The sequence below is a fragment of the Nicotiana tabacum genome, chromosome 8, assembly GCF_000715075.1.
Source record: "Nicotiana tabacum cultivar K326 chromosome 8, ASM71507v2, whole genome shotgun sequence".
Lineage (NCBI taxonomy): Eukaryota > Viridiplantae > Streptophyta > Magnoliopsida > Solanales > Solanaceae > Nicotiana > Nicotiana tabacum.
This window is the reverse complement of record NC_134087.1, coordinates 74,346,815-74,363,162: the sequence shown is the minus strand read 5'-3', so window position 1 is coordinate 74,363,162 and position 16,348 is coordinate 74,346,815. Positions and strand designations below refer to the sequence as shown.

Genomic DNA, 16,348 nt, shown 5'->3' with positions numbered 1-16,348 from the left:
GGCATGACACGTGGATTAGTTAAATGGTCAAAGCGCAACAATTGACTAAGAGGCACGGATGGAAACAACCACGGGAAGAAGAATTTAAATAGGCACGAGACGACGTATAGATACGAGTCTCGTACCAATTTAAATTATCTACAGCCAACGGATAGAAGGCATTGAAAGCAAAGATCTGGTGACAGAAAGGAGTCCAAATTCATTATTAAATACTTGATACGTTATGAAATCGGTATTTAATAGGAATGATTGTATAACGACTTATTTAATATCATTTATTACTCATGATTATATCATTAAAGCTGAGGCTTCATTCCTTTACCTAGAATTATCTATAAAAGGAAGAAGTATCATCATTTGTAAGGACACGGAATACTATTGAGAATTTATTGAAATATACATTTATTTGCTTCTTTACCATCATTCTCAAAAGTATTTTATTTTTGTCTCCTGATTATCAGTAACCCGAATTTCTTTTTAGCTTTGACCAAAGACTCAGATTTTTGGTTAAACAGTTTGTTTTTTCATATGCACCGATATATAAGCGTGAAACCATTATGGATTAAGGTGTTAAAAGGAACGAGATAAACCTAAATTCACATAGAAAAAATTATAGTGAAAGACCTATAATATACTGAAATCAATACAGATCTAGTGAAAGATATGACACATAAACAAAAAAATTTACATGTGTATGCTAATTAGCATAGGATATACATTTACTCATGTTAATATGTTTAAATTAGACTACGTGCTTTTCTAAGAGTCTCTTGGCCCTATTAGAGAATCTTATATCAATATGTTTTTTCCTTCTATTATTAGCTTTTTCATGAAAATTTTCTCGAGCAATCTTTCCTCATCCTTTTGGTTTGGGATGAAAAATACTTCTTCTCGAACCTTAGGAATTATAGAGTATGTCTACTACTTTTTAATTTAATTTAAGGATTCATATAGCTGACCTTACTTATTTAGGATTGAGATATAGTTAGTGTTATCGTATTGAACCTTAATTTCCTCGTTAGAAGAGGATATTTTAAACTCTACCAGAGACCAAAATGGAAGAGCAACAAAATTCCTGGAGCATTTCCTAAATAACAGAAGTTTCGAGGTTCATTTTCTAGAATTCCAAAAATTTGCCAAATCTAAGAAACATCTCTATTTTCATTTCCACGAAATTGTTGCACCAATTTTAGAGAGAGAAAACGCAAACCATTTTCAGAGATCAGGCGAAATCCCAAGGGCATTGGATTTGAATATTCGATATGGATTTTAACCCAGTAAGTTTCATTGTTTTCATTATTTGTTTCTTTTTTTCCACCTAATTTACAATCATGTATCATTATCAAATAATACTTGAAATCATTGCATTGAGTCTAGGGTTTTGATTGAGCTCGTAATTATTCAATGAAGATTAATTGATCTGTTGATTTACTCTCTTTTTTTTCCTTTTGTCTTTCGATCTGTTTGGGAATTGAAAATTCTCACTCTAGTGAATTCCATCCTTGAATTGTATTATCGATCTGGAAGATATAAAATTTGTCCTTATTGATGAAGTAGTACTGCAAATTAGGGGAAATAATCGGTAAAAATAAATTGTCCAGAAGAATTGTGAAATATTACTCCTGCATATCATAGGCTGCTAATAACAACAATAACAACAACAAGAAGTGCGCCTCAGTCCGAAACAAGTTGGCATCGGCTGTATGAATCCTTAATTCTTTCTCTAAGCTCAATTCATATCATCCTCATACCAAAATAAAATAAAAGTGAAAGTGATAAAGAAGGTGTGCTTAACACCAAACTGGTATAGAAGTACACATTCCCTTAACGGCCGGTAAACCAATATAAATGGATTAATAAATATAGAAGGATACCCATTTCATCATTTCTTATCTAAATCTTATTGTAGCACATTAAGCTGTCCTATTACTCTTTTATGTTCAAGGTCTTAGTGAGTATTACAAGCAGGCAAAGTGAGTTTAACCTGCTACTTTGGTCTCAGATGTCATATATAATATAGTTATGACCATAGGACTATTTCAAGATATCCCCTAGATTGATCTACTTAGAGATTATAGACTATGTTCTCTCGACATATATTTTCTACACTGGATCAGCTGGTGGAGTGACCTTTTATTTTGTGCTAGCGCACATGTATCATTTTTCTCCTAGAAGATTTTGGTTGAAAAGGTATTAAAGGTCATGTGGAATTAGAAGTGATCATTGACATGTTCAGTTCAAAATATGGCCTAAGTACTGAAAAGATAACTAAATATATTTTCTATCATCTGTATCTGTCACTATATCCAACATTAATGCATTTTTTAGAGCAGCTTGTGTCTTTGGAAAGTGTTTCCTTTTGCTTTGTTCTCTCTCTCTCTCTCTCTCTCTCTCTCTCTCTGTGGGTGTGTGTGTGTCAGTAAGTTTTAGGATGAGATGTAAGTTTGGTGGGTTTTAGACAAATTAGACCGAGATAAGTAGTTGACTGCGTATAATGATGGAAAAAGAAGCTTTTGTTCTGCTGCAGTGAGAGATAAATAAAAAATGTGGTGAAATAAAAGGATGTTGGTTGGCTTAACTCATGCCAGATTTATTTGTATATACTTCATTGTTAATAGGCTGAAGTATCCCAGTATATAGATTTTGGTTAATTTGATTCGTGCAGCCGTATTGTTAGTTTGTTGGTGCAACTTTGAACTGTACCACTTGGATTATATTTCAATTTTTTTTTATATACTCAAACAATAGGAATTTCCAGGGTGCTAATTATGCAATTGTAGGCGTCAATAACTTTATGATAATTTGAATATGCTATTTTTGGCGTCTATAGACTTTCTGATAGTTTGAATATGCTATTTTTTGGTGTCTATAAGTACTGCATATTTGATTCCACCCGTAAATCATTAATATTTCCAATGTTTAAGTTTCAATAAGAAGTTCTTACTGTTGATACGATATCCTATATCAAAATTTTATGTATGGATGATGCAGGCGTTAATCGAAATGAGTGGGCATAGAAAGTCGGAAGATGGCATTTTTAATACTAAACATTAATTGTCTTTTTAACATAGCTGCATCTCTTTTCGGGAGACGGCTTAATCTTCCTGCTTTGTTCTATTCTCAAGTAACATGTGAGCTTCGCATGGCCGGTTTCACATCCAGATAAAGGAGGGAGATTGCGGTAGATTTATGTATTTTAAAAAAGTGATAATATGATAACAATAAAAAAAAGGTGATAATATGATAAATTATCAAATATTGGAACTCCTAATTTGCTTTAGAAAACCCAAAAAAAAAAATTGAAATGAGAGGGACTCAGTTATTGCAAAATATATGTGCAAGACTTGTATAGCCGATCATATTAGTTTGGGAATGAAGCTTAGTGATTGTTTTGTGTAAAAGATATTGTTGTGTGTGTATATTGATGCGACTTTGAAATTGAAACATCTAGATATGCTATTAATTTTGGATGTCAAGTAAGTCCCACTATACAATGTTATCTACGTGATCGGTGTGGTTAAGTTTTAGTTTGGTGTCGTAAGAGGTATAACTAGCACACATAGAGGATATAGTTAAAGAGGTTGCTTGAGATGGTTTGGTAGTGTTCTATGTAGATTCCAAATGCGCCGGTTGAAGCTTTTAAAAGGGGAAGAAGTAGGCCTAAAATCACATGGATGAAAGTTGTCTCAAAAGGCATAATCTCTTGAAATTCATGTAGACTTTAGAGTAAAATAGACATGATGGAAGCAAAAGATCCATATAGGAGATACTAGCTAGTTGGAATCAAAACTTAGTCATGTTGATATACTTACATTAGGTCCAACGTTTAGGTTTTTTCTTTGTTCAGATACTCGTATGTCAGTAGTAGAAAATATAGAGAATTCTAGTGTTAGATAATCCTGGACTATTGAATATTGGAATGAATTTCGTCTGTATGTAGTTTTTTTTTTATTTTTTATAAGGTAAAGTATTATTAATAAAAAGTGTACCAAGAAGGTACACAAAGAGTACGAAACAGGGCAGACAGCACCTACAGAGAGCACTCTATTACATCTTTCCCAACAAATCCAAAAATTCCAGATACTGATCCATACTATCTAATAAACACCTATTACACCAAAAAAAAAAAAAAGATTATGCAGACAAAATTTTTTGAGACTAGCAATATTGTTCTTTTTATTCTCAAAACAGACACTGTTTCTTTCTGCCCAAATGGTCCAGAAAATGCATAGGGGAATGGTCCTCCAAAGCTGCTTTTGGGACTTTGATATCTTTTGCCCTTGCCAGCTATCAATTAAACTCCTAATATCTGAATGTAGCGAAACTGTGAATTGTGAAACAGATCTGTATAGCCAATCCCAACTTCCGCCAGATTGAGTTGTGTTGTTGTTGTTGTCGTAATTTTTGAGGTCATTCTGGTTTGCTCATCCTCCGCATGGGAAGGGCAATAGATGATCTAGGAGAAGCAATGTAGGTGAAAAAAGGTTAATTTATTAATACATAGTACTCATAGCTTAGGGGAGCTTGTGCCTCTGGTTACTTTACTTTCCTCTCTTACTTGGAGTATTTAAGATAACTCTCCCTCCTTGTATTCTTTCTTTTACTACCCTCATTGCTCTAGCTCTTACACCCTAAACACTCTACGCGCAAGGAATGGAGGGAAGCACATAGCAAATGCTGATCTTTTCTGTCATAATGCTAATTCCACTACCTTTAACATAAGATGATCTAGGAGAAGCAATGTAGGTGAAAAGGGTTAATTTATTAATACATGGTACTCATAGCTTAGAGGAGCTTGTGGCTCTGGTTACTTTACTTTCCTCTGTTACTTATTTTTGATAACCCTCTGTCCTTGTTTTTTTCTTTTCTACCGTTGTTGCTCTACCTCTTACACCCTAAACACTCTCCGGCGCAAGGAAAGGACGGAAGCACATAGAAAATGTTGATCTTTTCTGTCATAATGCTAATTACACTATCACGTTCTTTTTCAGCCTGCAGGGGAGGACTATGCGCACCCACAGATATGCTTTTTTCATGTGCTCTTCAAGGTGCAGCTTATTATAGTCTTCTTCTTATTTTAATGTCTTATAAATTGTATTTACTTAACACATTTCCTTTGCATTGACAGGCAGCAGCACCTAGCGTTTTATATTCTGTCAGCTCTATTTGTTGATAGTTTTGTTATCATCTTTGTGATAACTGTTCTTTTAGCTGCTCTTGACTTTTGGGTGGTTAAGAATGTGAGTGGGCGTATCCTGGTGGGTTTAAGATGGTGGAATGAAATAGATGATAATGGCGAGAGTGTGTGGAGATTTGAGTGCCTTGATCAAGAGGTGCGTAATCTAGTCTCAGGTTCCTTGGCAGACTTCTTGACCTTCAGACATAGGTTTATTTTAGAAGTACTCGCGCATTTAGTCTTATTGATTGATTAACTTTTTATTGGCTGGGACATACCTTTGTCCTTCACTTTCCTTTCAGTCAATGGCTCGCATGAACAAGAAGGATTCCTGGCTGTTCTGGTGGACTTTGTACCTAACAGTAAGTGAAGACTCTAGCGCACTGACTGCTTATTCTAAAGTTCAACATAAACAAATTGAGCACGTGTATTGAATAATCAGAAGAATTCAAGAAAAATCGGCAAAAAAATAAGTTTGGATATAAACGATGGCCGTTCACACATTGGCTTCTTGTTTTCTGTTTTCAGCTTTTATTATTCCAGAATTCAAATTTCAAAAGCATATTGTAGCATATGTTATAGGGCTTATTTTTGGTTTTTATCTGTACCTTATTTTGCAAAGTGATGTAGTTATCCATTGATGTGTTGCACCTGATATGTGTACTTTGTTGTAGGCTGTTGCTTGGTTCTTTCTCGCGATATTCTCCCTCATTAGATTCCAAGCTGACTATCTTCTCGTTGTTGGAGTTTGCTTGACTCTCAGCGTCGCAAATATTGTTGGTTTTACTAGATGTCGCAAAGGTGCGTGCTTACTGTAACTTCTGTAGATTCTGCGCCTAACAATATCATTACTGCTGGAGTTTTACTTTGTTTGGGTGTTCCTACTGTCATGCAAGAATATAATATGACACTAGATTTTGTTGGGTTCCCTCATTAGTTTGTGTATCTTGGATTGTTTTCTATCTTGCCCTGCTTGTTTCAGTTTTTTCATTTTTGTTTTTGGTACTTCTTGTTATCTGATGTCAATGTACTATTCCCTTTTCCTATTTTGTTTTCCAATATGCCTTTACTTGTTAATCTTCATAGAATTTTTTTCTGAAATCCAGATGCTAAGAAGCAGCTCCAAGCATTTGCAACCCAGACTCTTACTTCTCGATTCTCCTCTACTCTACAGTCGGCATTTAGTGTTGTTTGACCAATTTATACGCAGCAAGCTAGTTATGGAAGGAAACTGTTCGTCATTGTCCACCACTACGAACAATCATGTATTGACAAGGTCTTTTCTCAGACTTCTCCTTCACTGAGGCTTGTATATGTAGAATATGAACGAACTTGAAAAACATTTTTGTTCTCTTCAGTTTTCACGAATTCAATTGCTTCATTGTTTTCTGTTTAGACTGTTTTTAGCTCCGCTGTTGAATAGGTCAACAGGTGGACTCTAGCGTCAACGAATCTGTTATAATAGAGAACCTTTTCTTCTATATGAGTCGATATTATTTGCAATTCAAGCTCTGAAGTGTGACTAGAGGGTAATGGGGGAGGGAGGAGGTTCCATTCCGTTGTTGTGCGGTCTCTTTTGAAGTTCAGGTATACAATTTTTTTAACTCTTAACAAAAAAAGATCCTATACTAATAGAAAAACGAGATTTTGAAGTTCAAATGAAAGCTAAAGGAGGAAAAAGACAAGCATGACATTACAAGTTGTATACTACCATACTATTATTCTCCTTAATTACTAGGAAAAGAAAATGATAGAATCCGAATATTTGAGGGTCATTGGGTAATTTTGGCAAGGATGGGTCTTGACTTTGAGGTCAAGGAGGGTTCTTTTTCCTATTCAAGAGATGAAAGAAGTGTTCTCATAAACTCAAAGAATTGAGAGGTTAGTGAAATTTACTTATCACATTATGACTATTGTCGATGATATAGTAGAAATAAAATACTGTACCTCCTCCCGTGTTTCCTGTGGAGCACTTTAAATTTCATATATTTGATTCGATATGTGAATTTGTCAGATTCTATAAGAACAACGTCAAAATTCCAAAGAATATAACCACTGGATAAAGCCAATTTCTTCTTCATTCTTTTCCATCTTCTATCTCGAAATCAAACTCTAGAAAACTGAACTAATTAATGAAATTAGAAATTACGCTTCTCAATTAAACTATTGCAGTTCATGTTCGTGAATATAGCTTCTCGTGATTGAAATCATGATTTCTTTCAATTTTTAAGATAAGATTCAGCAGAAGTTGCCTGTCTAATTAATTCCTGCGTAAGGTAGAACCTGCAGGTTCAACAACAATAACAAAAAACCCAATTAATGTAATCCCACGTGTGGGGTCTGGAGAGGATAGTGAGTACGTAGACATTGCTCCTACCATCAACAATACAATAAAATCGAAGCGAAAAAAATAACATGCAGTAATAGAAAATTTTGAAAAATAAGAAAGAACAAAACTGACACTAATACTACTAATATGGACAAGGAAATAAGATATGTTGTGTTATCAGAGCAATAATTTTGGAATGCCTAATAGAGCTGTTAATGTCAAATATTAAAACGAATTTAGGCGGGCCTTATAGATAAAATAACCAGATTTTAATGAAGACATTAGGAAACCATATATATATGATTGCAAATCCTCTAAGACCAAGATAATTACATTGTGATATTTATTTCTCTCACCCCTATTGCTAGAGTTAACCTCTAGACGTAAAGTCAACTGGTAATTAGGGGGCTAATGGTTTGGTTCAGCCGGTTATTTTATAAAATTTGTATCATACCAATTTTTCGATTATTTTATTACATATAACTAAAATTAGACTTTTCGAAACCGTCCCAATTCTGTCGGGTTCTCTTCGGTATCGGTACGGTTCAGTTAATTTTCGATATCGGTATGGTTCGGTTAATTTTCGGTATCTAAAACATCATGTAAAAGTCACTAGTAGAAGTAGAATGCAATAACATACATATTTTTATATGACTTAGCAAAGCTGTCCAGACATTTTTTACTGTTTAAAGAGTAATGAATTAAGAAAATATGAAAGATGGTCAGAGTATAGATCCATTAACTATTCTACAGCACCGTAAAAGAAACTAATCCGAGACAAAGAAAATATAAATCACACGAGTGAAAAGATATTAACCAAGTTGGGACTCAAGAATAAAGTCTATAGAAGATTAAATATTCAAAAAGATAAATTTAAATCATACGAAAGGAAACATATTCAATACATTATAGTTTGCTACTTATAATTGCTAGAATACTTTGTGTCTTGCTGGTGAATATGCTATAAATAGTTTAGTTTCAGTAGGAGTAGCATAATAGGTATGGAAATTAGGATTTTGAGTTTAATTACATGTTAGCTTGTAACTTTTTTCATTATTCTTAAGGCCAAAGGAGAAATTTAATGCTTTATTATTTTTAAACTTAATATATAAATAAATTTTTCACATATAAATTTATTCGGTACAGTTCGGTATTTTTTCGATTTATTTTCATAAAATAAAAAATCTACCCTAATTATCGGTACGGCCATAGATTTATATAAAAACTTACGATTTTGTTAACAGAAACCTAATAAACAGGTTGCTGCGGTACGATTCAGTCGGTTTAGTCGGTTTTTAAATATCCATTGACACCCCTACTAGTTATTAATGTAATTAATGGGATGAGATCCCCTCCAGTGAAAGTTGGTCCAGTATTGTTCAATACATAAATTGATTTATGCCATGTGTCCACCCAACTATTTTATGGCTTAGATTTATTTTGCCGTAAACAAAATAAAAAAGAGAAGGCACTTTTGAATTAAAATGATAAGAAAAAAAAAAAAAAACTAACGGCAGCCGTTTATATCAACGTGCCTGCCAATTTATCTCATCTTTTAAACACTGTACAATGTAGCATTAGGGCACGTCATGTGCTTGAGTAACAATAAAAAGATCCAGAATAATTATAAGGAAAAAAAAACAAAAATTAAGGTGGAGGGAATTGAATTTATGCAATGTTTTAGATGCCAAAAACCGTTCTGACCTCATTCTTTTTTAGAAAAGGTTACCAATAACATCAAGAACATTCATTTATCTTCCTCGCTAATTATACATCATAAATGTTACACCTGTATTGTTTTCTAAAAGCAAAATCTTTATAGTTGTTGATATCAACTTTGTAGTCTTGGAGTAGTGAACTTGTAACAAAAGATCAAAATATTGAGCAATTACGCTATTTCTTTCGTTTATTATAATACTGTAAATTAAAATTCTGAAAACTTTTGAAATACACATAGCTCTAGGCTTTACTATGACTCCATTGTGATTGTTTAAGAAATGAGATAAAATGGCAGGCACGTTGATATAAACGTCTGCTGTTAGTTTTTTTTTATTCTTATTATTTTTAATTCAAAATTACCTTACCTTTTTTAATTGTTTACAAATTACAGCAATATGAATCTAAGCCATAAAATAGTTGGGTGGACACATGGCATAAATTAGTCTATGCATTGAACAATACTGGACCAATTTTCACTGGAGGTCTCATCCCGTAATTAATAGTTATGATACTGAAAACAAGTGGTCAAGTGGAAGCGTATGCACTTGATTCTCAAAAAGATTGTAAATCATTCAGTAATGAGTGGATGATGTTAGCGATCAAATTAATTTGGATCCTCAAGTTGTTTCTTTTAAGTAATGCAGGTGATTTTAATTAACGAATATACGGTTCAACAACGAATTCATGAGATCCGTGAGCAACTTAATTTAATTTGAACTCTTTAGTGAATGTTCCGGTGTCTTTGAAGATCAAATAAAACTAACAAGACGCATCATCCACTCATTACTGAATCTTATGTTTAATGAAGTTTGAAAGAAACAAAAGTTTAATCAAGTTATATTGTTGCTTTTTCCCATTTGTTTATCTGAATTTTCATTAATAAACTCTTACTATTAAAAAGTTTTGTCTATCTAAATTTTGCAAATATAGCCCGATCAAGCCCAAATAATCAGAGGTCGGAGGGACAAAAAAGAGATGCTTTTGTGAAAATATTGGCACAATAAACCCAAAATCAAACATGATATTAAGACACAAAATAAATCAAGATTAGCAAGAACGATTGCGTACCTATTTGAGCCATATCGCGGATTGACGAAGGACTAGGTCTTCCTCTCTATTACTCTTTCGTCAATATGGCGGCGTCAATGGGACAACTACCACATACAATAGATGCTATAAAATAACTCTGACTATGTGTTTATATAAAGGCTAGAGAGGAGACCTAGATATAATTAATGAAATCATAATGTCACGACCCATTACGAGCCTCATCGTGTTGAGCCTACACTCACCGCCGTACTAGATCCACCAAGCACATAAAGTGCACGACCCAATAACCAATTATCACACTTATAATTGGACTCATGTTTGTGGACTATTATCAAATTCAGAAATTTAAATATAAATAAAATATTTGATAATGCAAGTCCATTTTTCTTACATTCTCCCACTTGGGCTACATTGGCAAATTTTTTATATTAGAACAAAACAAAAAGCAACCAAAGAAAAATTAATTTTCTTAAAAAGAAAATTCCGGGATGATGAAAGAAAAATATTTATGGATATATTTTTATTTAATTTTAAAACAAGTCCATAAACTTTAATCGACCTATATTAACTCAACCTTGAATATCGGACTATGGCGATCTATGTATTATTGTTAACACATGATCTTCTATAATCACAACAATCTCAATTAAGTAAACAAGATCATGGTCTAGTAGTGTAGTAAGGAATAGTGCCACGTGTGATATATTGACATAACAACAGTTTGTTACTCATGCACTATTACCTTATCGGTCCTTTATATGTCATAAAGACATATAACATATGCACATCTTGGGCAAACCAATTTTCACCTCAAGATACCGTATTACCGAATTGCATCATATACCAAAAGTGGATGCCATCTTGGACGAACCAGTTTTCATCTCAAGATACCATATTACTGAAATGCATACAATATATATAGCAACTAAAGTTGCATATAATTGCACATCTAAAAATTCTTGGACGAACTTATTTTCACCTCAAGATACCATGATGTGACTTACAAATAATGTGAACATAAATGATGGTCATCATAAAATAATATATATAAAATTAAATGCGCATTTTATTCCATATAATAAATGTTCACAACCACCAAATATTAAAACACCCACTAAACTAAAGAATCAAAAGACTCTATAACACCCATATTTATAACATGACGTTTAAATTAATGGGCCTGAGACCTTTAGCTAGTGGATCAGCTAGCATTTCATCTGTACGAATATTCTGGATAATAATGTCCATGCTTTACCAACTCTTTGATTGTCAAAAATTTGATTTGCATGTGTTTAGTGCCACTACGCAGCTTATTATTCTTAAAAAAGAACACAACTCTGTCATCACATTAGATTACAATGAGTCTTTGAATTGAGTCAACAACTCTGAGTTCTGAAATAAAATTCCTGAGCCAAACATCTTGAGTGGATGCACTATAACAAGCCACGAACTCAACATACATTGTCGATGACGTAACCAACATCTATTTGATGCTCTTCCAAGAAATGGCACCACCAGCAAGAGTGAAAACATAACCAGTTGTGGACTTATAATCATATATGCACCCGCCAAAGTCAGCATCTGAAAAATCAATTATTTCACGACTATCAACTCTTTTGTAGATTCTGAAGATATCTCATGACTTTCTTGGATCTCAATGATCATGACCAGGATCAGACAAGTATCTGCCAAGGACATTTACAACAAAAGCTCTGTCAGATCTACTGCAAACCTGAGCATACATCAAACTGCCAACTGCACTAGCATAAAGAATATTTTTCATGGCTTCCGTTTCAATATCATTTTTAGGACATTGCTTCTTACTCAATTTGTCCCCCTTGACCACTGGTATATCTCCAGGCTTGCAAGATTGCATATTAAATCTGGAAAGAATACGATCCACATAGGACCTCTGAGACAACCCAAAAGCATTACGAGATCTATCACGGGGAATTTTGATGCCCGGAACAAAAGAAGCATCTCCAGGATCTTTCATCTCAAAGTGACTTGACAAGAATGGTTTGGTTTAAAAAGGTGATCCACGATCATTGCTGGCTAGTAGAATATCATCAACTTAGAGGACGAGAAAAATGAATCTGCTCCTACTAATCTTCAAATAGATGTGTTCATCAAACGTGTTCTCTACAAAACCAAATGATATCACAACCCTGTCAAATTTCAAATACCATTGACGAGAAGCTTGCTTCAGGACACATATGGACTTCTTCAACTTACACACTAAGTGTTCCTTTCCATTTTCGATGAAACCTTCAGCTTGTTTCATATAAATTTTCTCAAATAACTCTCCATATAGAAACGCTGTCTTAATATCCGTCTGGAGTAGCTCGAGGTCAAAATGAGCCACCAATGCCATGATAATTCTGAAACCATCTTTAGTGGATACAGGAGAAAAAGTCTCATTATAATCAATTCCCTCTTTCTGAGTAAAACCCTTTGCAACCAAACGAGCCTCAAATCGATCAATATTTTCTTGACTATCTTTCTTGATCTTGTAAACTCATTTGCAACTTATTGATTTGTTCCCACTCGGTAACTCAACAATATCCCAGACACCATTATTATACATGGACTTTATCTCATCTTTCTTAGCATTAATCCTTTTTCTGATTCAGGACAATTAATAACTTGATTATATGTCATAGGATCTTCAATTTGGCTGATATCATAATCTGCCTCACCCAAATATACTTGATAATTAGTAGCAATAGTCGATCTTCTCTCTCTTTGTGATGTACGAAGCGAATTATCTAGTGCTTCAGAAAATGATCCATTAGCTTGAATATTCTCATCTTCTATAAATATAGGGTCAAATATCATGTGCACTGCTCCCCTTTGGCTCATTAGACTGAGAGTTACTTCCATCAGCAAAATCAGTCTCCAAAAATTTAATTGTCCGTGATTCAACAATTCTAGTGCCACGAGAGGTACAATAAAATCTGTAACCTTTTGAATAATCTGGGTATCCCATGAAATAACACCGAACAGTCCTAGGATCAGTTTTCTTTTGCAGAGGATCAAATATCTTAACTTATGTAGGACATCCTCAAACTCGAAAATGATTCAAACTTGGTTTCCTGTCAGTCCATAGCTTAAAAGGAATCTTGGAAACAACTTTACTCAGAACTCGATTCAGGATATAAGTAGCTGCCTTAATAGCTTCACCCTAAAGGAATTCTGGCATATTAATTCGACTCATCATGCTTTTTTCATTTCCATCAATATGCGATTATGCCTTTTTGCCATATCATTTTGCTTAGGGTCTGCAGGCATGGTTACTTGGCCAATGATTTCATTGTCTTGAAGTTATTTAGCAAATGATCCCAGGTGTTGACCAGTTTATGTGTATCTTCCATAATGCTCCCCACCATGATCAGATCTCACAATCTTGATAGCTTTTTCTAACTGCTTCTCAACTTCAGTCCGAAATTTTTTAAAAACATCAAGAGAATCAGATTTTTTTTAATTAAATAAATGTAGCAATAGAGGAAATAATCATCAATAAAAGTGATGAAGTACATGTTGCCGCACAAAGTAGTAGAATATGGTCTACTTATATCAGTATGAATAATTTCCAAGAGATCTTGACTTCGAGTGGAACCCTTCTTTTTTATATTGATCAATTTTCCACGAACACAGTCAACACATATTTCTGAATCATCATTATTAAAGGGAGGGAGAATATCTTTCTTCACCAGTCTATCAATTCGTTCTTTCGAAATGTGATCCAATCGTCCGTGCCAAAGTGTTCGAGACTTCTCACTGGTCAAAGATCACTTAGCATTCACAGTCTCAACATGAAATGAGGAGTTAAGAGCCAGAGGTAATCTGTACAAATCAACAACTAAAGGACAAACCCTAACACATTTAGAATTATAAAATATTTCAGCTTTATTATTCCCAAAAGTAACAAAATAACCATTTTTGACTAATAACTGAATAAAAATTAAATTTCGTCCAAAATTCGAAACACAAAAGACATTACCTAAAATAAGCTGAAAACTATTATCTAACTCAAAATGGATCGTTCCAATAGCAACAACATCAAGAAGAGTGTTACTACCGACTCTAATCTTTTCTTCCTTTGGACTTGGCTTCCTCTAACTTCCTACCTCCTTGATTACCCTTTTGTTTCTCTTTAAAAGCCTTAAACTTGAAGCAGTTTGCGATCTTGTGACCCTTCTTATCACAAAAATGACATTTCATATCAATACCTATTTGATTCTCATTGTCATTGGTATTGATTTGCCCATTTTTACTTTTCTTTTTGAAGCTCTGAATCTTTTTTGGACCTTGCCACTTTTTCTTTCCTTTAATTTATGTGCGAAAGGTTTAGCCTGAGAAACCATGTTAGCAGATTCTACCTTTTCAATAGTAGACTCCATTTTTTCACTTTTCATTTTTGCTTTCTCAGCATCACATTTAATTATTAACTCATTACCAGTCCGTGGCTGACTGCTAGTATTATAAGCGATCCTCATCTGACTAAATTGAGACGGAAGCTATAAAAGAGCTTTATGAATGATGAAACTATCCCGAAGAGTCACATCTAAGTTCTTTAACTTACTTTGAATAGAAACCACACTCAAAATAAACTAACGGACTCCAATTGTTTCATCTTACTTTAAGTTTCTTAGCTCACCCATCAACCTTGAGCCTTCAGCATTATCAGAAACTTGAAAACGCTCACCTAAAGCCTTGAAATATTCTCTAGCACTGTCTGTTTTCGGTAAAGACCCCAATAAATGCTCAGCAGGTGACCTTTTCAAGGCCTTTAAGCACAACCTATCACATCTTTCCCATTTAGCACATTGGTTTATCTCTTTCTTACTGCTTTCCTCAATTGGTTTTGGCGGTGCATCCTTTAGGACAACCATATCCATTTCAACCAATTCAAAAGCAAACTCCACATCACGTTTCCACTTCTTATAATTTGACCCAGTCCGAATTTCAATTTCAGCAACATTATTATTCTTTGTAAAGGAGACTGTAACAATAATGTAAGAAATACAAATTTGATTAGTTATGGAAATATACATATTAGTATATAATCTACCAAAAATTGTGGAATTAATTATGTGATTATTTACTCTCCTTTGAGTAGAGAAAAAAACATACAACAACTCACCACATCATAGAGTTCAAAATATATAATAAGATACAGTGACTTTTTTAAAAAAAAATTTATCTCCTTTAGGCAGACAAACTTTTCAAGTCACATATCTCCCATGAGACAAAATAATTTTAAAAATAATCTCCTTTGAGAGAAATATTTTCTCAATCAATTCTCAATTCCAAATATTCCATGAACAAAAAATTTAATTCATAAAATTACCCTCCTTTGGGTGGTAATTTTATAAATTAATAGGATTATATGTGTAAAATATTATTGTTTTTATGCAAAAATTGTGTGTGCCTTACTAATAAGTTGCTACAATGAACAATAATTCAATTTTGTGAAATTATATTCTCTTATTGCAATATAAAGTGAGCTTAATATAATCGAAAATAAGAGAATAATTAATGTAATGATATACAAGGAGAGTGAAGAATACCAATATCTTTAGAATAATGATCAATAAATTTTAGTAAATTTTCAGAATTTGTTACGGCCAAATTATTTACTGTAATTTTTTAAAAGTCCCAGAAGTAATATATTTAAGAAAAATACTTCCCAAACTGCAAAAATTATGAAAAAAAAATTTAAAAATTATAAATAATATACAAAATTTATAGTAAAAATTTCATTGAAATTGGAGCTACGAAAGGGGCCCACGAGCCCTCACTCTTTTTTGGCTGAGAGTGGGATTTGCCAAGACAACTGGATTTGTCTTCTCCAACTCAACGGGTAAAATTGCATAAATATGGGTATTTTGACCCGTTTACTGACCCTTTTTCAAATCCTCTATATTCCTTAGTTATGATTTGATTTAGTCCACGGAAATCATGCTAAAAGTGTTTCTAAACATATTTGTATGATTTAATATCTTCAAAACTCAACAAATTTATCAAGAATTATAGTTATAAATTCGGATTTGAAGGCTTCTAAAATAGTA

At 33.4% G+C, this 16,348-nt stretch overlaps 1 protein-coding gene across 1 annotated transcript; it reads left to right on the top strand.

Moving 5' to 3' along the window:
* The first annotated feature begins 1,133 nt into the window (after nucleotides 1-1,133).
* LOC107806944 (Golgi apparatus membrane protein-like protein ECHIDNA) lies at nucleotides 1,134-6,684 on the top strand. The gene is made up of 6 exons (XM_075219372.1): nucleotides 1,134-1,277; nucleotides 4,992-5,057; nucleotides 5,139-5,333; nucleotides 5,479-5,538; nucleotides 5,851-5,977; nucleotides 6,283-6,684. The coding sequence occupies exons 1-6, from the start codon at nucleotides 1,263-1,265 to the stop codon at nucleotides 6,369-6,371; spliced, it is 552 nt and encodes a 183-aa protein (XP_075075473.1). The 5' UTR covers nucleotides 1,134-1,262; the 3' UTR covers nucleotides 6,372-6,684.
* Nucleotides 6,685-16,348: the final 9,664 nt, after the last annotated feature.